Source organism: Oryctolagus cuniculus, chromosome 20 (assembly GCF_051225735.1).
Source record: "Oryctolagus cuniculus isolate XC-2025 breed Fujian yellow rabbit chromosome 20, ASM5122573v1, whole genome shotgun sequence".
Classification (NCBI taxonomy): Eukaryota; Metazoa; Chordata; class Mammalia; order Lagomorpha; family Leporidae; genus Oryctolagus; species Oryctolagus cuniculus.
Window position 1 is genome coordinate 24,355,690 of NC_142886.1, and position 26,714 is coordinate 24,382,403.

General features: G+C 47.0%; 2 protein-coding genes across 6 annotated transcripts in view; both read left to right on the forward strand.

The window, feature by feature from the left end:
* The first annotated feature begins 2,173 nt into the window (after nucleotides 1-2,173).
* On the forward strand, nucleotides 2,174-11,874 carry LOC103351687 (peroxisomal succinyl-coenzyme A thioesterase). Of its 2 annotated transcripts, none has more exons than XM_051826021.3 (2): nucleotides 2,174-3,112; nucleotides 5,866-6,177. In XM_051826021.3, exons 1-2 carry the CDS (start codon nucleotides 2,656-2,658, stop codon nucleotides 6,021-6,023), a joined length of 615 nt encoding a protein of 204 aa, XP_051681981.1. In that variant the 5' UTR covers nucleotides 2,174-2,655; the 3' UTR covers nucleotides 6,024-6,177. The 2 variants fall into 2 exon arrangements, with proteins under 2 accessions (XP_051681981.1, XP_008270296.1); XM_008272074.5 differs by lacking the exon at nucleotides 5,866-6,177 and adding an exon at nucleotides 11,738-11,874 and having other exon boundaries at nucleotides 2,254-3,112.
* DNAL1 (dynein axonemal light chain 1) overlaps nucleotides 11,863-26,714 on the forward strand; it is a 48,542-nt gene continuing 33,690 nt past the window's right edge. The window contains exons 1-3 of one of the 4 annotated variants that reach the window (XM_008272076.5): nucleotides 11,863-12,046; nucleotides 22,566-22,604; nucleotides 25,656-25,765. In XM_008272076.5, coding sequence (XP_008270298.1) covers nucleotides 12,044-12,046; nucleotides 22,566-22,604; nucleotides 25,656-25,765 — 152 coding nt within the window. In that variant the 5' untranslated portion in view covers nucleotides 11,863-12,043. Of the gene's footprint in view, nucleotides 12,047-12,071; nucleotides 12,257-22,565; nucleotides 22,605-25,655; nucleotides 25,766-26,714 lie in introns of those variants that run through there. The other 3 variants (XM_089322339.1, XM_089322338.1, XM_089322337.1) reach the window with 3 other exon arrangements.

Sequence of the window (26,714 nt, forward strand, 5' to 3'; positions counted from 1 at the left end):
TTACAGAATTCAGCTTCGGGATTCTGTGAACCGTGGGCAACTGTAACACTAGTCAGCAATTTGGTTGCAAGGGGTGGACCAAGGATCTCGTTTCAAGGTCACTCTTACCAAGCTTTTTTTTTTTCTTAGAGATATTTTATGCTTACTTTACCTTTTTTTTTTTTTTTTAAGATTCCACTTATCTTATTTGAAAGAGTTACAGAGAGAGAAGGAGAGGCGCAGAGAGAGAGAGAGAGAGATGTCTTCCATCCACTGGTTCACTCCCCAGATGGCTGCAACAGCCGGAGCTGTGTTGATCTGAAGCCAGGAGCCAGGAGCTTCTTCTGGGTCTCCCATGTGGGTGCAGGGGCCCAAGGACTTGGGCCATCTTCTGCTGCTTTCCCAGGCCATAACAGAGAGCTGGATTGAAAGTGGAGCAGCCAGGACTCGAACCAATGCCCATATGGGATGCCGGCACTGCAGGCGGCAGCTTTACCCACTATGCCACAGCGCCAGCACCTACCTAGTTTTTACTTAGGGTATTTCTCCTTAGCCTGGGGTCTCTACTTCACTTAGGGTTTCTCATTCTCAGCACCATAGACATTTTGAGCAAGGTAGTTTGTTGTTCTGGGCCTTGTCCTTTGCTGGGTGGGATGTTTAGCTGCATCTCCCTGCTCCTCCTGCTGGATCCAGTGGCTTCTCTGCCTTCAGATGTGACCTTCAAAACTGGCTCCAGATATTGCCAGATCTCACTCAGGGGAGAGGCAGACTCACCCCACGTGGAGGAGCCCCATACGGGGAGTTTTAACCTGTGTGTGTTTCAGTGATTATGGGGCACTGCCTCTACAGCAGGTTTCAGCCTCTTTGTCGGTGTGAAGTAAAAGCACTCCTAAAATAAATAAATTAAAAAATATTAAAGAGTAAACCAGCCTTGCACACGGGCCACAGGCACTGCCTATAGCGGTATTCAAAACACAGCCAAGGCCAGCACGCAGAGGCTCCCGACAGAGCTGAAGGCGCTCCAGCACACAATTGAGGGAGTGCCAGTCCCTCAGTGCCATGAACTTCAGAGGAGAAACTCCCATCCCGAATCCGCGACGGACTCCGGCTGGACTGGTTCTCCTGGGGGATATCAAGTTGGGGGTGTACGGAGGATAGTTTTCCAGGTGACCTTGGACTGACTCCCTTTTCACTTGGGTTCTCAGGAACACCTCTTGCACACGGTGGGAATGTAACATGCTCAGACAGGACCGTCTAGGACAGTCTGGGATGTGCTCCAGACCCACTTAGACACGGAGTGTCCTTCAAAGCTTTATCCCAGGAATCACATGACCCCAAGGTCTCCATTGTCTGGGCGTCACCGTGTGCCCTTCTCCTCTCTACCCTACCTGGTGCTCAGACAGTCTGAGCTGCAGGGCTGAGACAGACCCTGGCAACACACGGGAGGGCAAGGGAAGTGTGAGGTCAAGGGATCTGAACTCCCTGCTCCTCCCACACAGCACAGCTCGCCTGCCCGCCCCCAAGAAGACCACAGCCCCTGCCAGTCATCTTCCCTTGAAGCCCTCAGGCCCAGGGTTGCACAACAAACCTGGGTTGTTTTGTGCTTAACCTTGCCCAGGCCCTTGTAAGAACTTTCTTCATGAAATGCTCCTCAAGGCCGGCGCCACGGCTCACTAGGCTAATCCTCCGCCTGCGGCGCTGGCACCCCGGGTTCTAGTCCCATTCGGGGTGCCGGATTCTGTCCCGGTTGCTCCTCTTCCAGGCCAGCTCTCTGCTGTGGCCCGGGAGTGCAGTGGAGGATGGCCCAAGTGCTTGGGTCCTGCACCCACATGGGAGACCAGGATAAGTACCTGGCTCCTGCCATCAGATCAGCGCGGTGTGCCAGCCGCAGTGGCCGTTGAGGGGTGAACCAACAGCAAAGGAAGACCTTTCTCTCTGTCTCTCTCTCTCACTGTTCACTCTATCAAAAAAAAAAAAAAAAGAAATGCTCCTCAACTTGCCCAGGCCGAGTGTGTCACATCCTGCCAGACCAACACAACCTCCAACTGACACCGCCAGTGAGTACTGGGTGTTGAGATCAAAACACTTTTCTAGTAGGTACTTACGCCCAGGTCCATCAGCACAGCTTTACATGAGCCCATTTAAGGGCCCACTAAGCCTGTCCAGATGAGGAAACCAGACTCAGAGGCTTAGTTACGCGTCTGCTAAAGATCGCCAAGCTATTCAAGAACACAGTCCAGCTGCCACCTAGGCGGGTCTCATCTGACTGCATAAACATGGCTGTGCCCTGGAAACACCTCCAGGGAGAGGACTTGGAAAGGGAATGAGAGGGAAGCAGGGCTCATGTTTCTCCATGGATCAATGCATTCTCATTCTTGGGAGGCTTGCATCAAAATCCGGATGCTTGGAGCTGTATCCCTCTGAATGCTTTAGCTTCAGGGCTAATTTCCACTGGGCCAGGCTGGGTCACCGGAGTAGGCATTCACTCTAAGCAGACTCCCATCCTCCGTCCAGGGAGCTAGGGGCACTGGCACCAAGAGGCCTCACACAGCGGCTTGGATAGTGTCCCGGTGCCCAACCAATGGAAAGTGCAAAGGGTGGCACCACGGGGCAGAGAGACCAGACCTGGCCCAGGACTCCTATAAGCAGGGACGTCTCTTCGCTGCCCACGTCGGGATGGCGGCGACGGTGAGCGTGGAGCCCGCGGGCCCCTGCTGCTGGGACGAGCCGGTGCGCATCGCCGTGCGCGGCCTGGCCCCCGAGCAGCCGGTCACGCTGCGCGCGTCCCTGCGCGACGAGAAGGGCGCGCTCTTCCGGGCCCACGCGCGCTACTGCGCCGACGCCGGCGGCCAGCTGGACCTGGCGCGCGCGCCCGCGCTGGGCGGCAGCTTCGCGGGGCTCGAGCCCATGGGGCTCCTCTGGGCCCTGCAGCCCGACAGGCCCTTCTGGCGTCTGACCAAGCGGGACGTGCAGACGCCGCTGGCCGTGGAGCTGGAGGTGCTGGACGGCCACGCCCCGGAGCCCGGGCAGCTCCTGGCCCGCGCGCTGCTGGAGCGCCGCTTCCTGCCGCCGGGGGTGCGGCGCCAGCCGGTGCGCGCAGGCCGGGTGCGCGCCACGCTCTTCCTGCCGCCAGGTGAGTCGCTCACTGCCCAGTTTTTTGCGACCCGCTTACCTAACCCCAGAGCCACGTGAATGTGGAATTCCCTCAAGCTGTTCTCCGCGAGCCGGAGTCCGTCGCGGATTCGGGATGGGAGTTTCTCCTCTGAAGTTCATGGCACTGAGGGACTGGCACTCCCTCAATTGTGTGCTGGAGCGCCTTCAGCTCTGTCGGGAGCCTCTGCGTGCTGGCCTTGGCTGTGTTTTGAATACCGCTATAGGCAGTGCCTGTGGCCCGTGTGCAAGGCTGGTTTACTCTTTAATATTTTTTAATTTATTTATTTTAGGAGTGCTTTTACTTCACACCGACAAAGAGGCTGAAACCTGCTGTAGAGGCAGTGCCCCATAATCACTGAAACACACACAGGTTAAAACTCCCCATATGGGGCTCCTCCACGTGGGGTGAGTCTGCCTCTCCCCTGAGTGAGATCTGGCAATATCTGGAGCCAGTTTTGAAGGTCACATCTGAAGGCAGAGAAGCCACTGGATCCAGCAGGAGGAGCAGGGAGATGCAGCTAAACATCCCACCCAGCAAAGGACAAGGCCCAGAACAACAAACTACCTTGCTCAAAATGTCTATGGTGCTGAGAATGAGAAACCCTAAGTGAAGTAGAGACCCCAGGCTAAGGAGAAATACCCTAAGTAAAAACTAGGTAGGTGCTGGCGCTGTGGCATAGTGGGTAAAGCTGCCGCCTGCAGTGCCGGCATCCCATATGGGCATTGGTTCGAGTCCTGGCTGCTCCACTTTCAATCCAGCTCTCTGTTATGGCCTGGGAAAGCAGCAGAAGATGGCCCAAGTCCTTGGGCCCCTGCACCCACATGGGAGACCCAGAAGAAGCTCCTGGCTCCTGGCTTCAGATCAACACAGCTCCGGCTGTTGCAGCCATCTGGGGAGTGAACCAGTGGATGGAAGACATCTCTCTCTCTCTCTCTCTGCGCCTCTCCTTCTCTCTCTGTAACTCTTTCAAATAAGATAAGTGGAATCTTAAAAAAAAAAAAAAAAAAGGTAAAGTAAGCATAAAATATCTCTAAGAAAAAAAAAAAGCTTGGTAAGAGTGACCTTGAAAGGAGATCCTTGGTCCACCCCTTGCAACCAAATTGCTGACTAGTGTTACAGTTGCCCACGGTTCACAGAATCCCGAAGCTGAATTCTGTAACCATTCTCCAGAACAGGGCACCCTGCTTCGTGTGTGTGGCTCTTCAGGTTAGTTTTTTTTTTTTTTTTTTTTTTGACAGGCAGAGTGGACAGTGAGAGAGAGAGAGACAGAGAGAGAAAGGTCTTCCTTTGCCGTTGGTTCACCCTCCAATGGCCGCCGCTGCAGCCGGCGCACCGCGCTGATCCTGGCAGGAGCCAGGAGCCAGGTGCTTTTCCTGGTCTCCCATGGGGTGCAGGGCCCAAGCACCTGGGCCATCCTCCACTGCACTCCCTGGCCACAGCAGAGAGCTGGCCTGGAAGAGGGGCAACCGGGACAGAATCCGGCGCCCCAACCGGGACTAGAACCCGGTGTGCCGGCGCCGCAAGGTGGAGGATTAGCCTATTGAGCCACGGCGCCGGCTCTTCAGGTTAGTTCTTAACTTAACTAGTGGCCACCCACCACCCAGTGAGTTCCTGGGGCTGGAATTGGGTCTTAAACAGTCTCTAGCTCTGTATTTCTAGAGGTTTTCACAGGGTGCAGTAGGAACTCAACAATTCATACTCACTGATGTGTTACATAACTTCTGGAGGCTGTCATAGAAAGCAAAACAAGCTCATTACTTCCCAGTGTAGTACCGATATTCCAGTCAAGGCAGTCTGGTGTCAGCTGTTTCAGTGTCTACTATGCGACCCACTTACAATTTATTGTTTTCTCAAAGACCTTCGTATATAATGCAGAATGTTCCGTCATTTCCTGAGTAGTTATAGTCACACTCCATATCCATCCACATCCATACATTCAACCAGCCATGGATGGAAAATATATTTTCCAAAAACTGTGATTCTACTGCACAAGTACAGACCTTTTCCCCTTCTTCTCTAACCAGGCAACAACTATTCCATGGTATTTACATTGGATTAGGTATTGTCAGTCATCTGGAGAGGACCTCAGACTCAGTGAGAGCATTGTGTAGGTCATATGCAACTATGATTTGTTTCATATGAGGAACTTGAACATCTATGGATGTTGGTGTCTGTGGTGGTCCTGGAGATGGAGGAAGAAATGTAGTAAGTCAAAGACAATTATTGCTAAGTGTTGGGATGCAGTAGCTAACAAAATCAGATGTGACCCCCACCGTACTTACTATCTACTAGAGGATGAGGCAACCCCCGTTGACCCTGTATTGCATGGGATGGTAAGGCCCAGGGTGCTCGTGAGAACAAGCAAAAAGATGCCCAACTCACCTCAGCCTTGGAGGTATCTGGGAAGGCTTTCAGGAAGGGAGGTCTCAACTTGGGTTTGAAGACTAAGGGGTCAAGCTGGTGGGGAAAAAAAAAAAAAGTAGAAAGAGGGAGGAAAAGCAGTATTCCAGGCAAAACTCCATACTGATATTCAGGGGCCAAAGAGAACCTAGCCCGTTTAGGGATGGCATTCTTTGAGGCTGGAGCAGAGAGTGGAAGAAGGTAGGAGCATATTCTAATAATCCCCTATAGAGCATTCCCAGGTAGACACTGTAGTGAGAAAAATGAGACAGAAAATTCGGTGGAAAATCTATTTCTCATATTGTTTTCTTTTTTTCTTTTTTTTTTGACAGGTGATCCAATGGCAGGAGCCAGGTACTTATCCTGGTCTCCCATGGGGTACAGGGCCCAAGCATTTGGGCCGTCATCCACTGCACTGCCTGGCCACAGCAGAGATCTGGCCTGGAAGAGGGGCAACCAGGACAGAATTCGGCGCCCGGACCGGGACTAGAACCCGGTGTGCCGGCGCCGCAGGTTGTGGATTAGCCTAGTGAGCCGCGGCACCGGCTTTTCTCATATTGTTTCAAACTTGGTTTCCCTGTATTATTTTTATTATTGCTTGTGAGAATATATCCCAAAATAAAACATTTTGCTTCCCTTCTCTTATCCCTGAGGGATTTCTTTTTTTTTAAGCTGAAGTAAAAGGGGTCCTTTTTCCAGCAGCCTGACTTCCCTGGTTTTTCCCAAGTCTGCAGGCTGTCCAAATCGGAAGCCAAGATGTCTTTTGAGAGCCTAAAGCTCCCTGTGCTCTGTGGTGTTTGCAGGTGAGGGAGCCTTTCCCGGGATCCTCGATCTGTTTGGAAGTGAGGGTGGCCTTTGTGAATACAGGGCCAGATCCTGGCTGGACATGGTTTTGCTGTGCTTGCCCTGTCTTACTTCATGAACTCCTGGTCCAGGAGTCATTAGCAAATGTATTAGATTCAGAATTCAAGGCCGGCGCCGTGGCTCACTAGGCTAATCCTCCGCCTTGCGGCGCTGGCACACCGGGTTCTAGTCCCGGTTGGGGCGCCGGATTCTGTCCCGGTTGCTCTTCTTCCAGGCCAGCTCTCTGCTGTGGCCCAGGGAGTGCAGTGGAGGATGGCCCAAGTGCTTGGGCCCTGCACCCCATGGGAGACCAGGATAAGCACCTGGCTCCTGGCTCCTGCTATCGGATCAGCGCGGTGCGCCGGCCGCAGCGCGCTGGCTGCGGCGGCTATTGGAGGGTGAACCAATGGCAAAAGGAAGACCTTTCTCTCTGTCTCTCTCTCTCACTGTCCACTCTGCCTGTAAAAAAAAAAAAAATTCAGAACACATAACAATTATGATTTTTTTATTTATTTTATAGGTAGAGATTAGACAGAGAGAGAGACAGAGAGAAAGGTCTTCCCTCCATTGGTTCACTCCCCAGATGGCCACTATGACTGGCGCTAGGCCAATCCAAAGAAAGGAGCCAGGTGCCTCCTCGAGGTCTCCCATGTGGGTACAGGGCCAAGTAATGGACCACAGCAGAGCTGGACTGGAAGAGAAGCAACCAGAGTAGAACAGGCGCATATATGTGATGCTGGCACCGCAGGCGGAGGATTAGCCTAGTGAGCCACAGTGCCGGCCCAACAATTATGATTTTATTTATGGTTAAATGGGACACTTGAAAGTGAAATAGTCCCCTCCTCCAAATTAAGATATATATTTACTAGATCTTAGCCAAAAGGCCGAGAAGCGATAAGATATATATTTACATTCCTCTTTCTTAACAAGTAGTTTAATGGAATTGTAATTTAATAGAATTCCACATTTAAAATTACGTATGTGAATATATTCTTCACTATAAAAGTGTCAAGTAATACAGGAAGATTCTCTTAACTCAGTTCCCAATCCCAGTCTTCTCCAAAGGATGGTTTCTATTTCCAATAGCAAGTGTACCCTTCTAGAACTGTTTTGTGTGCATTGGAAAAAAATATATACATGAATTGAAAGACACGGCTTTATGGTTCAGTGCCTTCTCTCAAAAAAGCATTAATGCAAGGGACAGCACTGTGGCGTAGCAGGTACAGCCACCACCTGTAGTGCTGGCATCCCATATGGACACCAGTTCAAGTCCCATCTGCTCTGCTTCTGATCCAGCATTCTTTGCTATGGGAAAGCAGTGAAAGATGGCCCAAGTGCTTGGGGCCTTGCACCTGTGTGGGAGACACAGAAGAAGCTCCTGGCTCCTGGCTCAGGATTGGCGCAGCTCTGACCATTGTGACCATTTGGGGAGTCAACCAGCGGATTGAAGACCGACGCCTGCCTCTCTCTCTCTCTCTCTCTCTCTCTCTCTCTCTCTGCCTCTCCGTAACTCTGCCTTTCAAATAAACAAATCTTAAAAAAAAAAAATCATCAATGCCATATACGGTAAGATTTTTCTGCATCCTAAAATATACGTTGCTAATACTTGTGTTTGGCCACAGAAAACAGCACTTATCTCCCCGTGGTATTCACTTTAGTTCCACTTTCTCTGTGAAAAAGCAAAATCCATGCTCCATCTTCCCCTGGTCCCCACTGTCCCAACTCAGCTGGTTTTAGACCTTTATGACATTCAGATCAGGAGATTCTCTCTCCACTAGCTTCTGTCCTCCTTCCTACCATTTTGCAGTTCAATTCAATGTCTCATCTGAAACGCTGAAATTTTGACCTTGACAGTCTTTCTTCATCTGGGGCAAAGATTATTTTAAGGGAGGAAGCTAATTTGGTTGGAGCCAGCAGCAGCCATGGCTTCCTTGAAGCAGGTTTAGGGAATAGTATCCCCTGGTGGCCAGTGCAGGCAACTGCATGGTCCTGCAAAATGCCTGCAACTTGGTCTGTCAGGCCAAGCTAGGTCTGGGGGAAGTGGGTGATTCGCCAGCGACAGCAACCCTGGCCACCTCACCCACTGGCTATCCACTAGGAGGCAGACAGCCGCGGGAGGCTGGAGCTGGCCTGCCACAGGACTCAAGGCTCGACTTCCTGGGTTTGAGGCCTCCAGGTGGTCCACTCAGAAGATCCTTGCCTCTGGCAAAAGCCAAAGGGCGTGATGAAAACCCCCCTCAATGGGGCTGGTGCTGTGGCTCAGCGAGTTAATGCCCTGGCTTGAAGCTCTGGCATCCCATGTGGGTGCTAGTTTGAGTCCCGGCTGCTCCACTTCCTATCCAGCTCAGTTGTGGCATGGGAAATCAGTAGAAGATGGCCCAAGTACTTGAGATCCTGCTAGGTGTGGGAGACCTGGAAGAAAATCCTGGCTCCTGGCTTTGGATGGCTTCAGATAGGTGCAGCTCCAGCCACTGTGGAAGGTTAGGGAGTGAAGCAGAGAATGTAAGATCTCTGTTTCTCTCTCTCTCTTTCTCTCTCTCTGCCTCTCTGTAGCTCTGTGATTCAAACAAATAAATCTTTAAAAAAAAAGAATAAAAATATGAATATACATTTTCAGTTTCTTTAATAAACATCTTACTAGTTCTTATTTTTTAATGTGATTAAGTTATCCAACTTTTATGATTTTTTTTTAAATTTATTTTGACAAATGGAGTTAGACATTGAGAGAGAGAGAGAGAGAAAGTTCTTCCTACCATTGGTTCAGCCCCTAAACGGCTGCCACGGCCGGCACTGCGCCAATCCGAAGCCAGGAGCCAGGTGCTTCTCCAGGTCTCCCATATGGGTGCAGGGCCCAAGCACTTGGGCCATCCTCCAATGCCCTCGCAGGCCACAGCAGAGAGCAAGACTGGAAAAGAAGCAACCGGAAATAGAACCCGGCGCCCAAATGGGATGCCGGTGCTGCAGGTGGAGGATTAACCAAGTGAGGCACGGCGCTGGCCCCTAGTTTATCCAACTTTTCAAAATAAGATTTTTATTTCAAAAATTAAAACATTCACAGTATATAAGAATCAGAAAATAGACAAGCAAAATGAGCACCGTGTGAGCTTGCTCAGGCTGCCGTACAACAATACCACAGATGGAGTGGCCTAAACAACAGAAATTTATTTTCTCACAGTTCTGGAAGCTGGCACGCCACGTGATGGCAGAGTTGCTTTCCATGGTTTCTCCATAAAGCCTTCTCTGTGTTGGTGCTCCTGGCGTCTCTTACTCTGCTTATAAGAACGCCCGTCCTTTGGATTATGGGCCTACCCCTACTTTTATTTATCTGAAAGGGAGAGAGAGAACGTCCCATCTGCTGGCTCACTCCCCACATGGCCGCCATGGCTGGGGCTGTGCAAGGCCGAAGCCTGGGTCTCCCACTTGGGCACAGGGGCCTAAGCACTTGGGCCTTTTTGCTGCTTTCCCAGGCAAATCAGCCAAGCGCTGGATTGGAAGTGGAGCAGCCGGTAATCAAGTGGCAGCTTAACCCACCACAGCACAACGCCAGCTCTTGAGACCCTGTATCAGTCACCTTTTCATGACTGTAAAATGCCTGAGAGGAGCTTCTTGGGAAGGAGAAGGTTTTCTGGCTTCCAGGTAGGAAGTTCACGTGCAGGACCTGGTGGCAGCTGGCAACGGAGGGTGGTGTGGAGGGATGGTCACAGGGCAGGCCAGGATGCAGAGCAAGACAGGCCAAACTCGGCCTCAGTAACCAGGCCTCGGCCGGCACTGTGGCTCAGCAGGTTAAGCCCCACTCGCTGCGCTGGCTCCCATGTCAGAGGACCGATTTCAGAGCCAGCTGCTTCACCTCCAACGCAGCTCCCCGCTAATGTGCCTGGGACGGCAGTGGATGAGGGCCAAGTGCTTGGGCCTCTGCCATTTACATGGGAAACCAGAATGGAGTTTCAGGCTCCTGGTTTTGGCCTGGCTCAGACCCAGCCATTTGGCGAGTGAACCAGAGGATGGAACATCTCCCTCCCTCTCCCTCTCCCTCTCCAGCCATTCTGCCTTACAGATAAATTAATTAAAACCACAACAACAACATCCAGGCCTCTCTCTGGAGAACTACCTTCTAAGGGAAGCCCTCAAAGTTGGGGAAACTCCCACAAGGCCCCCCTCAGCCACATCACTGAATCAAGTCTCCACCCTTAATTCATCAATGTTAACATAAGATTTCAGAGTTTAAATATCTGCACGAGTTTGGGGAGCAAGTCCTGTCAATCCATAATGGGCCCTATCTCTAAATAGCAGTGAGGGGCAGGACTTCAATATATGACTTCTTTAAAAAAAAAAAAAAAAAGATTTACTTATTTGAAAGTCGGAGTTACACAGAGAGGAGAGGCAGAGAAAGAGAGAGAGAGGGAGAGAGAGAGAGAGAGAGAGAGAGAGAGAAGGTCTTTCATCCACTGGTTCACTCCCCAGTTGGCCACAATGGCCGGAGCTGTGCCTATCCGAAGCCAGGAGCCAGGAGCTGCTTCTGGGTCTCCCACGCAGGTGCAGGGCCCAAGGACTTGGGCCATTTTCTACTGTTTTCCCAGGCCATAGCAGAGAGCTGGATCGGAAGTGGAGCAGCTGGCACTGCAACCAGGGCCCATATGGGATGCCAGCATTGCAGGCAGTGGCTTTACCTGCTATGCTACAGCACCGGCCCCATGAATCTCAACTTCTTCCTTACTGGTAAAGCAGCTGAGAAACGCCCTAGGCTGACTACAGGATTTTGGTCACGTTCCCCAGAGTTGACTACGTATGGCCTTGTGTCTGCAAGACACATTCCACATCGGTGCCAGTCCCGGCTCCACTTCCAATCCAGCTCCCTGCTAATGCACCTGGGAAAGCAATGGAGGATGGCCCAAGTGCTTGAGCCCCTGCACCTACGTGGGAGACCTGACAGGTAGGTAAATATTAAAAAAAAATATATTAAAAAAATACATTGCCAACAACCCTCCAAAAAGGGTGCATCAAATTATAAAACAGCAGAGTATTTTGCACCCCTATTTTACTATTTTCTATCAACTCCTAGAGGGAAAAAATTATTATTTTTACAATTTTTAGTTAATTTGGAGGAAAAAGACACCTTGGTTGTATGAAACCAACACTTTGTGATATTTTAAACGTGGAACCGATCCTTTCATCGCCGGGGGCTCCCTGTAGCGTCCTGGGTAATAAAGGAGAAACTCGGTGGAGGCTGGCGCTGAATATTCTCGATCGGATGCGAATGAATTATTTACTCTCACTTCAGGAAATCTGACAGCAAAGGCAGGCGCCCGGGGAGAGGCATTTAAACCGTCCTTTAACGAGCACGGGGCTTTAAACTTTACGCAGGGACATTACTGCGGATCCGACGCTGATACCGCTTTGGGTGAGGAAAACACGTGCCCCGGGCGCTCGGCGCGCCGTCACGCGCCCGACCGCTCCGCGTCACCAGCAGCCGCCCGGCCGCCCGGAGCCGCGCGGGAGGACCCCGGCGGCCGCCACGCCGTCCCACAATGCTCCGCTCAGGCCTCCCTGCGGGCGGAGAGAAAGGACCGCTGCCGGCGTAGGCCTCCGCGGAGGGCTCCGAGGACTGCGCACGCGCACTGACCCCGGCGGGCCCTAGCAACCAGAGCAGTGACAGTAGCAACGGGCGGAATGGTGAGTACCCTCCGGGCCCCGCAGCCAAAGCTGAGAGATGGGGAGTGGGAAAGGCGGCTGTAACGTGTTGTGGGTGCAGGGGTCCTTGAGCAGCGGACGGGAGGCTAGCGGAGGCTAGTTCCGTGGAGTCGGAGGCCCGAGGGGGAAGAGCAGCCGTGGCCCCGGGTGGTCGGGTTGAGGAGCGGCCTGGGGCTCTGATGGAGACCTGAGGTAAGGTGCAGGGACCCTGACGCCGAGAGGAGGGAGGGCGAAGAGCAGGACATTCTAGAAAAGGGGACGATGGCAGTGGGGAAGTGATGGGATGGGGAGTGTGGACACGGATATCCCTTTCGGAAGCAGTAATTTTAATCCCCCACCCGGCGAGGTGGAGGGGGGCTGGTTACCCGGGAGGCCTGGGTGGCCGCCGCTGCAGCCTGTTCGTCACCCGTGATGTGCCCAGCTTGCTCCCTGAATGGCTGTGAGTGCAGTTATTAGACAATGCTGTATGACCCGCTCTGATGGACCGGTCAGGGCAGTGTTTCCCAGTATGCCTAAGTATGATTTGGTTGGAATGCAGCCTGTAGGTTTTAATATGATAAGGGGGTGAAATTCAGGAATGCATTTCCACAAAGCGCCTCAAGTGACTTTAAAGTTGGGGGGGTATCCCGTCACACTTTGAGAAATGCTGCTGCCTTGGGTTTGGAACCTGCCGGTGGCCTGTCCAATCAGGGTTCTTTATGAAGTAGCAGTCTTACTAGGGATGTACGTCACTCAACTCCTAGTTAAATGTGCGCCGTCTTGTTTACATACTTAGTAGCTCCAGAGAGCAGTTTGAAGAGGGTTACAGATCCAGCCAGAGCTATTTAGCAAAGTATGCTATTGTTCTGCCAGGTAGAGACGTTTATGAAGAATAAGTGTAATTAGCCGTCTTTTTGAGATTTCAGGGTCATAGAAGTAAGCAGAGATTGAGCCCAGGGGATTGAAATAATGAAGTTATGCTTGCCCTCAACCACAGGTTAAATACTACTCTTTAAAAAGTGTGTCCCAGGGCCAGCATTGTGGCATACCAGGTAAAGCTGCTGCCTTTAAGGCTGGCAACCCCTCTGGGTGCCAGGACGAGTCCAAGCTGCTCCACTTCCAAGCCAGCTCTCTGCTATGGCCTGGAAAAGCAGCGGAAGATGGCCCAAGTGCTTGGACTCCAGCACCCACGTGGGAGACCTGGAAGAAGCTCCTGGTTCCTGGCTTTGGACCAGCCCAGGTCTGGCCATTGCAGTCATTTGGGGAGTGAACCCAGTGTATGGAAGATATCTCTCTCTCTCTCCTTCTCTCCTCCCTCCCATCTATAACTCTACTTTTCAAATGAATAACATAAGCATCTTTAAACTTTTATTTGTTTATTTGAGAGGCAGGGTGAGAGAGATAGAGAGAGAGAGAGAGAGAGCTCTTCTATCCGCTAGTTCATTCCCCAAATGGCCACAACGGCTGGAGCTGAGCCGATCTGAAGCCAGAAGCTTCTTCGGATCTCCTATGGGGGTGCAGGGGTCCAGGCACATGACCTCTACTTTTCCCACACCATAGCAGACAGCTGGTTAGGAAGAGGAGTAGCTGAGACATGAACCAGCACCCAAATTGGATGCCAGTGCCACAGGCAGAGCTGGCCCCAACATAAAAATCTTGAAAAGAAAAAAAAAGTTGTGTCCCCTCACAGGCATTTGGCTGAAGTCTGTTTTTTTTTTTTTCTTCTTCTTTTTCCGACAGGCAGAGTTAGACAGTGAGAGAGACAGAGAGAAAGGTCCTCCTTCCGCTGGTTCACCCCCCCAAATGGCTACTACCGAAGCCAGGTGCTTCATCCTGGTCTCCCATGCGGGTGCAGGGCCCAAGCACTTGGGCCATCCTCCACTGCCTTCCTGGGCCAGAGCAGAGAGCTGGACTGGAAGAGGAGGAACCGGGCAGAATCCGGCACCCCCACCGGGACTAGAACCTGGGGTGCCGGCGCCGCAGGCGGAGGATTAGCCTAGTGAGCCACAGCGTCGGCCCTGAAGGCTACTGTTAAGGAATGTAGGCAGTTCTGGCTCTCAGGCTTATATTCAGGAGAGGGAAGACTCAGCCCTAAGTAAATTCTGCATGTGTGAACCATAAGAATTATTGAAAGTCTTTTAATGGAAAAATCTGAACCAGTAATTAGAGGAAATTAGCTGCAGCTGCAAATAGCACGTAGGGCCCTCCAGAAATACATGCCCACGTTATATTTAAAATTTTTTCTGCGTCTTAAAAAATGATCCTATTTCACATTAAAATCCAGATTTCTTGCTTCTCTGAAAAAAATACCACGTTGCACTGTTGGACACATTTTTTTTTCACCTTTTAATATTACTGAAATACAGTGTCATGTAATTGGCAGCATCTTTTCTTTCTTGATACATAAAATAAAGCTGTTACTTAAAATTAAATATGAAGAAAAGTGGTAGTAGGATAACTTTTACCCACATCCCACCTGCCAAAAGTTGTCTGGGGGTGAGGAGAGGTTATGCTCTTTACATGGCCCCTGCCCTTACCCGCCAGCTCTGGCCAGCTTGGTTCTTTAGGCATTTCAATTTTTGACCCCTAACTATAAGGGGAGCCAGTGGCCTTACACAACTTATATTGTCACAACAAATGGCTGGGTTGCCTCCAACTCTGGTTTGCACAAACGATGTTGAGCAAGTGTTCCTCTGTGTGTCTTTTTATCAGCCCATGCTGGGCTTTCTCTGGGAAGTACAGGCAGGAGTACAATTGCTGCATCATAGGATCTTGGTATACTTCGTTTCCCTAGGCGGTCTCAGAATTCTTTCAAGTATGTCTCTACCAGTTTTACTTCCACCAGCTGAAGAGTTTCCATTTCTCCACATTTTCATCAACTTTCTAACATCTAAGGATGTGTTTTAGTATTCCATTTTTTTCCTTTGTGTTTTTCTGATTTTTAGTGAGTTCAAACACTTCTTGATATACTTACTTGACATCTGGGTTTCAGTTTCTGTGAATTGTCTGTTCGTATTTTTTGCCAGCTTTTCCATTTTTCTTCTTGTTTTTGAGTTTCAGGAGTTCCTTGTATATTCCACATATTAATCCTTTGTTTCACATTGAAAATATCTTCTTGCATTTCTACTTATTTATTTTCACATACTTGAAAGGCAGAGCGAGCAAGAAAGACCTTCCATCCCCTGGGTCACTCCTCACATGGCACAACAGCCAGGACTGGGCCTGGCTGAAGCCAAAAACCTGGAACTCCATCTGAGTCTCCCGTGTGGGTGGCACGGTTCCAAGCGCTCGAGCTAACACCTATCTCCCTAGATGCATTAGCGGGAAGTTGGATCAGAGGCGAAGGAGCGCATCAAACCAGCGCTCTGATAAGGGATCCCAAGAGCTTTACTGGCTGGGCCACAGTGCTAGCTCCTCCTCTGACCATTTAGCTGTGAGCTTCAGCAGTGAAGTTCTTCAGTTGTTGAACTCACCTTGCTTGAACATTTGTCATTTTATTCAGTTGGGTTTTCTATATAAATGATCATCTGTATACAATAACAGCTTTGCTTCCTCCCTTAATCTTTTCATTTTGTATTTCTTTTTATTATAACACTGATAAGAGTTCTTGTACCATGTTAGTGATAGTGGCACCTTTGATGTGTTTGGGACCTTAAGGAAATACTTTTCATGCTTCCTTCCCAGCTCCTTTGAGATGAACATCCTCTACACACATCCTGATACCCCTACTGGTCTCAGTGTTTTCCTTTTCCTTAGCAACTGCTACCTTCTAATAGCCAATAAAATTTACTCATTATATATATATTATATATGTATATTATATAAATATATACACACATATATTTTCACGATATACTCCACCCAGTAAATAGATGTAAGCTCTATGAAATCAGGGCTGGTGCTGTGGTGTAGTGGGTAAAGCTGCTGTCTGTAGTGCTGGCATCCCTTATGGGTGCCGGTTCGAGTCCTGCTGCTCCATTTCTGATTCAGCTCTCTGCTATGGCCTGGGAAAGCAGTAGAAGATGGCCCAAGTCCTTGGGTCCCTGCACCCATGTGGGAGACCTGGAATAAGCTCCTGGCTCCTGGCTTCGGATCGGCATAGCTCCATCCGTTGCAGTCATTTGGAAGTAAACCAGATGATAGAAGACTTTCTCTCTCTCTATCTCTCTCTCTGCCTCTCTGTAACTCTGCCTTTCAAATAAATAAATAAATCTTTGAAAAAAAAAAGTTCCATGAAGTCAGGGATCTTTGTTTTCTTCACTGATGTTTCCTAAATACTTAGAAGAATGCTTGGTATGTGGTAGACGGTCAATGAATATTTGCTGAAATAAATTAATCTCTCCATTAAGTATGTATGGTGTTTGTTACAGACTTTTGGTATATAGCTTTTATCAAGTAAGGAATTTCTCTTTAACTCTTAGCTGAGCATAGAATATCAGCTGTAGGAGAAAGCATTTAGCCAAGTGGTTAGGGTGCCAGTTAAGAGCCAGGTCCCTGGGTTTGATGCTCAGCTCCAGTTCATGACTCCAGCTTCGTGGAAGCTTTGTTGGCACTGACCCCGGGAGGCAGCAATAATGGCTCAAGTAGTTGGGCTCCTGCCACTTGCGTAGGAGACCTGGATTGACTTCCCAGCTCCTGGCTTCAGCCAAGTCCAATCCTGACCATTGTGTGCATTTGAGGAGTGAAACAGCAAGCAGGGGCTCTCTCTGCCTCTTGAATGAATGAATGAATGAATGAAATTTAATATCATATTTAGAACTTTGTCAAATGCTTTTCCACACTTAGTGAAGTAAATATGATTTTCTCCCCTTTAATCCATTAATGATTTACATGTATAGATTTTTCTGTTGAGCTCCTTGCACTCTTGGGATAAATTATTCTTGATCATGGTCATTATACATCATTGGCTTTAAAAATTTAATCTTGTTTCCAGCTATGTTGAAAAGTAAATAGGGTTACTTATCTGTTATGGCATCAAGGTTATACTAACCTCATAAAATAAGTTGGCAGCTTTCCCTGTTTTTCTGGTTTCTGAAACAATTTGTGTAACAGGGAATATTTGTTCCTTGAAAGCTTAGTAGAACTCACTTATAAAACAATCTAGGCGGGCCGGCACTCTGGCATAGTGGGCTAAGCCTCTGCCTGTGGCACCTGGATCGCATATGGGTGCTGGTTCAAGTCCAGGCTGCTCCTCTTCCAATCCAGCTCTCTGCTATAGCCTCCAAAAGCAGTGGAAGATAGCCCAAGTGATTGGGCCCCTGCACCCACGTGGGAGACCCAGAAGAAGCTCAGGAGATGAGGAGGAAGCTCGGATCTCCTGGCTTTGGATCAGCTCAGCTCTGACCATTGTGGCCATCTAAGGAGTGAACTAGTGGATGAAAGACCTTTCTCTCTGTCTCTGTGTCTGTAACTTTACTTCTCAAATAAATAAATAAATAAAATCTTTTAAAAAAAATCTAGGCTTGGATTTTTAAGAGAGAATGAGAATAAGTCTCCTTTTTACAACATTGATGTATTCCCATCCTCTGATTCTTTGGATGACAGTTTAAAGTTTTTATTCATTTATTTGAGAGACAGAAACAGAGCTCCTAGCCATTGGTCCAACTCCCTACATGGCCCTAGACCAGGAACTGAAGCCAGGAGCCTGGAACTCAATTCAGGCCTCCCACATGGGTTACAGGAACCCAGGCACTTAAGTTATCATTGCCACCTCTCAGGGTCTGCATTAACAGGAAACTAGAATCCTGAGAGCCAAGAATTGAACCCAGGTCGGGGTGTGTTATGGCTCAGAAGGTGCTTAGCTACCAGTTGGGATACCAGAATCCAGTATCAAAGTGCCAGATTTGAGTAGGCTGCTCTACTTCTGATCCAACTCCCTGCTAATGCATCTGAGAAAGTAGTGAATGATGGCCCAAGTACTTGGGCCCCTGCCACCTATGTGGGAAACCCCAGTGGAGCTCCTGGCTCCTGACTTTGGCCTGACTCAGACATTTGGGGAGACATTTGGGGAGACATTTGGGGAGTGAGTCAGTAAATGGAAGATATCTCTCTGTTTCTCTCTCTGTCTCTGTCTCTCTGTCTCTCTCTCTACATTTCAAATCAGTCTTTAAAAAAAAAATAATTGAACCCAGGCACTCCAATGGCATCCTAACTACTAAACCAAGTGCTAGCCCGCTTGTAACAGTTGTGACACTTTTATGCCTTTTTCTAGAAATGCATCTCTTGTCTAGATTTGAAAGCATTATCATATTTTGCTTTAGTATTGTATTTTTAAAGTCTCTGTGGTATCTAGTTATTTCCTCTTATTCATTCTTTGAATTTATATCTTTCTCTTCTTTTGCTTAATCAGGCTTCCCAGAGATTTAAGAATCAACTTTTAGTTTTCTTAAAAATTTTCCCCAGTTTTTTTTTTATTATTTTTATTTATCTGATAGGCACAGAGACAGACAGACAGAGAGCTCTTCCATCCATTGATTCACTCCCCAAATGCTCACAATAGCTGGAGCTCCGCCAGACCAAAGCCAGGAGCTTAGAACTCAGTCCAGGTTTTCCATATGGGTGGCAGGGCCCTAACTACTTGAGCCATCACCTGTTGCCTGCCAGGGTGCACATTAGCAGGAAGCTGGAATTAGAAGTAGGGATGAAACTTACACTCATGCTCTCTGATATGAATGCAGGCATCCAGCCACTCCACCAGGTGCTCGCTGTATCTGTTGTTTACTGATGAACATACTTGAAATTATAAGTTTCCTTCTTTTTAATCATTTATTAGTTTATTTTATTATTTTATTTTTAACACAAGAGTAATTTATTAGTATAATATGTCTGTACTTTGTAGACCTAATTGTATATATTTGTAAAACTTTGTTATTGTTTGTGGTTCCTCTTTTTTTTTTTTTTTTTTTTTTTTTTTTTTAAGATTTGTTTATTTTGGGTCTGGTACTGTGGTGTAGTAGGTTAAGCTTCCACCTATGGCACCAGCATCCCATATGGACACTGGTTCAAATCCCAGCTGATCCACTTCCGATCTGCTTCCTGCTAATAGCCTGGGAGAACAGTGGAAGATGGCCCTATTACTTGGGCCCCTGCACCCATGTGGGAAACCTAGAAGGAGCTCCTGGCTCCTGGCTTCATATCGACCCAGCTCTGGCCATTGGCGGCCATTTGGGGAGTGAACCAGCAGATGGAAGACTTCTCTGTCTGTAACTCTGCCTCTCAAATAAATAAATAAATCTTTTAAAAAGATTATTTGAAAGGCAGAGTTATACAGAGGAGAGGCAGAGAGAGAGAGGTCTTCCATCCAGTGGTTCACTCTCCAGTTGGCCGCAATGGCTGGAGCTGTGCTGATCTGAAGTCAGGAGCCAGGAGCTTCTTCTGGGTCTCCCACGTGGGTGCAGGGTCTCGAGGCCTTGGGCCATCTTCTACTGCTTTCCCAGGCCACAGCAAAGAGCTGGATTGGAAGAGAAGCAGCTAGGACTGGAACTGGTGCCCATATGGGAAGCCGGCGCTTTAGGCCAGGGCATTAGCCCGCTGCGCCACAGTGCTGACCCCAATAAATAAATCTTTAAAAAAAAGATTTGTTTATTTATTTGATTTTTTTTTTTTTTTTGACAAGCAGAGTGGACAGTGAGAGAGAGAGACAGAGAGAAAGGTCTTCCTTTGCCGTTGGTTCACCCTCCAATGGCCGCCGCGGCCGGCGCGCTACGGCCGGTGCACCGCACTGATCCAATGGCAGGAGCCAGGTACTTCTCCTGGTCTCCCATGGGGTGCAGGGCCCAAGCACCTGGGCCATCCTCCACTGCCCTCCCTGGCCACAGCAGAGAGCTGGCCTGGAAGAGGGGCAACCGGGACAGAATCTGGCGCCCCGACAGGAACTAGAACCTGGTGTGCCAGCGCGGCAAGGCGGAGGATTAGCCTAGTGAGCCATGGCGCTGGCTTTGTTTATTTATTTGAAAGCTTCAGATAGAGAAGGAGAGACAGAGAGATAAAAATCTTCCATCTGCTGGTTCGCTCCCCAGATCGCTGCAACAGCCAGATGTGGACCAGGCTGAAGCCAGGAGCCAGGAGCTCCATCCTGGTCTCCCATGTGGGTGCAGTGGCCAAGTACTTGGACCATCTTCCATTGCCTTTCCAGATCCATTAGCAGGGAGCTGGATTGGAGGTGGAGGAGCCAGGACTCAACTGTCACTCAGATATGGGATGCCAGCATTGCAAGCAGCACCTTAACCAGCTAGGCCACAATGCTGTACTCTGTGATGACCTCTAGTTCATTGTAATAAAATTGTTGTGGCTGGGCCGGCGCTGCGGCTCACTAGGCTAATACTCCGCCTTGCGGCGCCAGCACACCGGGTTCTAGTCCCGGTCGGGGCGCCAGATTCTGTCCCGGTTGCCCCTCTTCCAGGCCAGCTCTCTGCTGTGGCCAGGGAGTGCAGTGGAGGATGGCCCAGGTGCTTGGGCCCTGCACCCCATGGGAGACCAGGATAAGTACCTGGCTCCTGCCTTCGGATCAGCGCGGTGCGCCGGTCATGGTGGCCACTGGAGGGTGAACCAACGGCAAAGGAAGACCTTTCTCTCTGTCTCTCTCTCTCACTGTCCACTCTGCCTGTCAAAAAAATAATTAAAAAAAATTATTATGGCTGATATTTCCACTCCCATCATGCACTTGATGCTCTGACACTTATAAGATTTCCAAAAGCAAGCATGGAAATGGGTGGTACATATGCTGCACTCTGATGTGGGGTGCTGGTGTCCCAAGTGACAACTTAACCCACTGTACCGCAATGCCGGCTCATTCTCTCTCTCTCTCTCTCTCTCTCTTTTTTTAAATGAGCTCTAGCAATAATTTGTTAAGAAGTTGTCTTCCGGCCGGCGCCGCGGCTCACTAGGCTAATCCTCCGCCTAGCGGCGCCGGCACACCGGGTTCTAGTCCCGGTTGGGGCGCCAGATTCTGTCCCGGTTACCCCTCTTCCAGGCCAGCTCTCTGCTGTGGCCAGGGAGTGCAGTGGAGGATGGCCCAGGTGCTTGGGCCCTGCACCCCATGGGAGACCAGGAGAAGGACCTGGCTCCTGCCATCGGATCAGCGCGGTGCGCCGGCTGCAGCGCGCCGGCTGCGGCGGCCATTGGAGGGTGAACCAACAGCAAAAAGGAAGACCTTTCTCTCTGTCTCTCTCTCACTGTCCACTCTGCCTGTCAAAAAAAAAAAAAAAAAAGTTGTCTTCCTTTGGGCATCTTTACAATTTTAAATGTCATATTAAATTGAATTATAAGATATGACATATTCTGTTTTAAAAAAGAAAAATAAGTTTGAATTAAACTATAGCAAGGGGCCGGCTCAGTATTGCAGCGGGTTAACGCCCTGGCCTAAAACACTGGCATCCCATATGGGCGCTGGTTCTAGTCCTGGCTGCTCCACTTCCGGTCCAGCTCTCTGCTGTGGCCTGGGAAAGCAGTGGGAGATGGCTCAAGTCCTCAGGCCCCTGTGCCCACTTGGGAGACCCGGAGGAGGCTCCTGGCTCCTGGCTTCGGATCGGCATAATTCCAGCCGTTGCAGCCAATTGGAGAGTGAACCATCAGATGGAAGACCTCTCTCTCTCTGCCTCTCCTCTGTGTAACTCTTTTCAAATAAATAAATAAATAAACTATAGCAAATACTTTTTAACCACTTGAACCTTTTATTTTGTACCTACTGATAGAATTCTTTTAAATATACTTAGGCATATACATTTGTATTCTATGTCATCCTTTGTAAACTTGGAAAAGAATATGTAGATATGAAATAAAATGGCTAATATTTTTCTAAAATCTCATCACTGCCACCTAGCCACAGCAGTTGTACATTGATTGTAAGCTAAATCTGAACTTAAGTTTTCAAAAATTTTGATGTAAAAAAGATGTAGACCTTAGAATCAATGAAATAAAATATATTTTAATATCAGGTATTGAAAGGTATATAATTTGAAGCCAGTGCTATGGTGGAGTAGGTTAAGCCTCCACCTGCGGTGCTGGCATCCTATATGGACTCCGGTTCATGTCCCGGCTGCTCCTCTTTGGATCCAGCTCTCTGCTTGTGGCCTGGGAAAGCAGTGGAAGATGGCCCAAGTGCTTGAGCTCCTGAACCCACATGGGAGTCCTGGAAGAAGCTCCTGGCTTCAGGTCAGCCCAGCTCTGGCCATTGAGCCATTTGGGTAGTAAACCAATAGATAGAAAACCTTTCTCTCTGTGTGACTGTAGCTCTACTTCTCAAATAAATAAATCTTTGAAAAAGAAAGGTATATAATTTTTGCAAACCAAGTGGGAGTGAAGTATATGGGTCTTACATGATTTCCTTATTTTCTCTGAGAGAGATTTAAATAAATTATTCTGATTTCAGGAAATTTAAAACACCATCTTTGCTTCTAAAATCTCAAGGAAAGAAATTAATCCTTTTAATAGTAAAAGCCAAGGCTAATAATTATTGCATGAAAATTGAGTCAGTAAATCACACCAATAAAGACAACTTTGATTTTTCTTCTTTTTCTTTAAGGCAAAAGCAACAACAATCAAAGAAGCCCTTGCCAGATGGGTGAGTCTTTTGAGTTTTTCTTTTAGAAACCATACAAGGAAAATTTTTGTATAGTTAATTAAATCTGACCATTCAACATAAAGAATCTTTGTGGCACTGAAATTGTTCATCCATCTTGTCTGTCATGGTGGAAACATGAGCCCACACAGGTGATAAAATTGTTTGGAACTTAATCACATACAAATAAACACTTTCATACATTCAAAGGAGTACAAGTAAATGTGGTAAAATCTGAATAAAATCAGTAGATTGTTCTTGATTCAATAGCAATATACGAGAAATGATATTATAATTTTACAAATATTACTGAGCATACTGTACAAAGGAGCTGTACTATATTTTATAATTGCAGGTGGATCTTCAAATATCTCAGCAGGAATTTCAATTATAAAAAATCTGACCCCTGGAAAATTTAAATATAGAAAGACTGATTCATCTATTACTGTAATCAGTACAGTACATCTATTACTGTGTTTCAGTATATTATCTTTTCAACTTTATCATTAATCTACATGTTATTTTCAAGTGAAAGACTGTCTAGTCTTTCAACAGGTGATGATTTTAGTCTCAGAAGTTAGGACACAGGCGCATCCTGCAAATACGGCTAAAGAAAAATCATGCATAAACAACTACAAAAATGTCAACCAAAAATACTAAAACATAAAATAATATTAGAATGGAAAAGTGTGTTGTAAAAAACATACATTAACTAAATATTTTGAATCTCATAACATCCTCTGAAGTTTATACAGTTTTAATTCAGCATTTCTATTTATAATGAACAGAGACGGCTTCTTGATTTCTGTGCCGGTAATGAGTTTATGTATCTATGTAATGAGGGCTTTTTTTTAACTGAATAGTATACCTTTTGCTTATAAATAGGCAAAAGTAGATAAAATAATGAAATATTTGAATTATTTTTAGTGCTTATAAATATTTTATTCACATCCGTAAAATTTGTTTGGCTAAATATTTAATTAAAAACTTGTTTTGTTAGAGAAAAAAAGTGTGGAGTAAACTCAGATTTTATTTTCCTTGAATTGGGTCTTAGAACTTTATTTTAATTACTTAAAGTAACAAAGAGGGCTTTGGGTTTTTTTTGTTTTGTTTTGTTTTAGACCCTATTTCTAGACTATCTTATGGCCATAGATCTCTGACTTTTCAAGGTTCTTTGAAGATAATCATTCTTTCATTGCTTAACTCAACATTTATTGAGGATCTACAAAGTGACAGTTTCCTCTCCCCTAAACCACAAACACCAGTGTAACAGAAAAATAAATACCAAGTGGATATATATTAGATCTCTTTATTTTATTTAATTGTATATTTTCTATTATTGATGTGTGATGATTTGATTTTTTTGAAATGAGCCTTTTTTTGCATTTTATACTTCAGTAGATTACAGAAAACATAGAAAAGCAAAGAGAATGATACCAGAGCCCCCTGTTTTGTTAGAGACAAAGAACTCTAAGCAATGAGGTACTTGGGAAATATTATTAGGTAGCATATTCTAGTAATAAAATTTTAAATTATGTGCTTTGTACTGGTAGGGTTTACTAGTGAGTTAGAGTAGAACAGGGAGCTTTGACCTTGTCTGTATTGTAAAGAGAATGTCTCCTAAATGTCTTGGTATTTTAGGATTAAAGCTCAGGCTGAAGTGGGAAGATGAGATGACAATGAAAATAGTTGATCTTACAGATGTGAAACTGGTATTTAAGAAAATGATATTTAGGAACAAGGAATTCTTCCCAGGAAAATATTTTTGTTTTTGTATTTTGTTTTTGTTTATTAAATGACAGATTTTTAAAGGGCTTTAAATATTACCAAGAAAAAATTTTTCTCACTATTTTCATTTGGTAAAGACCTAGCAGTTATCTGACTTAGTCCTGTAGAATCCTGGTTATTAGAGTCAGTAAGTAAATGTTTCCAATAGGTGAATAGAAAATAATTTTTTAAATTTTTTACTTTAAAATAGTTCTAAATGGATAAAACAAAAAATTATGAAGTAGTACAAAGTGTTCCCATATACCCAACATGTGGCTTCCCTTATTAACATCTCATATTTATATGAGATTAATTAATGAACCATACCAAGGTTCCCCTATTATTATTTTTTAAAGATTTATTTATTTATTTGAAAGTCAGAGTTACACAGAGAGAAGGAGAGGCAGAGAGAGAGAGAGTCTTCTATCTGCTGGTTCACTTCCTAGTTGGCTGCAACGGGCAGAGCTGCGCTGATCTGAAGCCAGGAACCAGGAGCTTCTTCCGGGTCTCCCACATAGGTGCAGGGGCCCAAGGCCTTGGGCCATCTTCTACTGCTTTCCCAGGCCACAGCAGAGAGCTGGACCTGAAGTGGAACAGCCGGGTCTTGAACCGGCACCCGTATGGGATGCTGGCACTTTACCCACTACGCCACAGCACCGGCCCCTCCCCTATTATTTTTTATCCAAACTCTTATCCCTCCTACCCCCTCCAGTTTCTAGAAATCAACATTCTGTTCATATTGAGGTTTTGTTTTTTAGTGCCCACATATGAGGGAGAACATGTAGTATTTCTTTTTCTGTGTCTGTCTTACTTCACTCAGTATGTTGCAGTATTTGTCTTTCTGTATCTGTCTTATTTCACTCAACATGTTGTCCTCTAGTTCTATCCATTTTGCTGCAAATGACAAGATTTCATTCTGTTTTTGTGCTGAAAAATATTCCATTGTGTGTATATACCACATTTTCTTTATTCATTTATCTGACAATAGAGACCTTGGTTGATTCCATATCTTGACTGTTGTAAGCAGTGCTACAGTAAACATGGTGGATCAGATATCTCTCTGATACAATGATTTAATGTCTTTTGGATATATACCCAGTGGTGGGATTGCTGGATTGCTGGATCATATGACAGTTCTGTTTCTAGTTTTTAAAGAATTATTAAGCAGTTATTAATTCTAATAATTGTTTTGGAATACACATGAAAAGCCCTCGAGAAATTCTGGCTTATTTTGTTTCCACATTTCCAATTTGGGATTATTTTCTTCCAAATTTATTTTTCCTGTAGGAGGAGAAAACCGGTCAGAGGCCATCTGAAGCCAAAGAGATCAAGCTTTACGCCCAGATTCCCCCCATAGAGAAGATGGACGCCTCTTTGTCCACCCTTTCTAATTGCGAGTAAGTTCTTTTTTTCATCTTTCTAGTGTTGTTACTAGGTTTGTCTTCCTTTTTTTAAAAAAAAAATTATATATTTATTTGTGTGGCAGAGGGAAAGAGAAAGCCAGATAGACAAACGGGCAGAGCTCCCATGCACCGTTCACTTCCCCAAATGCCTGCAACGGTTGGGCTGGACCAGGCGGAACGCTGCACCTGGGAATATAATCCAGGTCTCCCATGTGGATGGCAGGAATCCACTTATTTCAGCCATCACTGCTGCCTCCCAGGGTCTGCCTTAGCAGGAAGTTGGAGCTGGGTATTAAACCCAGGTACTCTATTGTGAGACACACGTGTCTTAACCAGTGTCTTTTTTTTTTTTTTGACAGGCAGAGTGGACAGTGAGAGAGAGAGAGACAGAGAGAAAATTCTTCCTTTGCTGTTGGTTCACCCTCCAATGGCCGCCGGGCCGGCACGCTGCGGCCAGCACACTGCGCTGATCCGATGGCAGGAGCCAGGTGCTTCTCCTGGTCTCCCCTGGGGTGCAGGGCCCAAGGACTTGGGCCATCCTCCACTGCACTCCCTGGCCACAGCAGAGAGCTGGCCTGGAAGATGGGCAACCGGGACAGAACTGGCGCCCCGACTGGGACTAGAACCCTATGTGCTGGCGCCGCAGGTGGAGGATTAGCCTATTGAGCCGCCGCACCGGCCAACCAGTGTCTTAACCACGAGTCTAAAACACTCACCCCACCTTCATTTTTTTAAATATACAAACAAGAAAAATAGTTATTTTCTGCCATCATTTTTTGTTTGTTTGCTTACTATAATTCTCACTTTGGAAAGGCTAAACATGAAAGATTATTGGTTTATAGGATCATTATTAGAGTAATACTGAATAGTATAATTTTTTCAGTATATTTTTATATATTTTTTCATAATATTTTTATAGTCTATTTGAAAATAGAAATTTATT

Coding starts and splice junctions, on each gene's coding strand:
- LOC103351687 (XM_051826021.3), top strand. CDS start 2,656: ATGGCGGCGACGGTGAGCGTGGAGCCCGCGGGCCCCTGCTGCTGGGAC. Junction 3,113..5,865: donor CACGCTCTTCCTGCCGCCAG/GTGAGTCGCTCA, acceptor TTTTTTTGACAG/GTGATCCAATGGCAGGAGCC.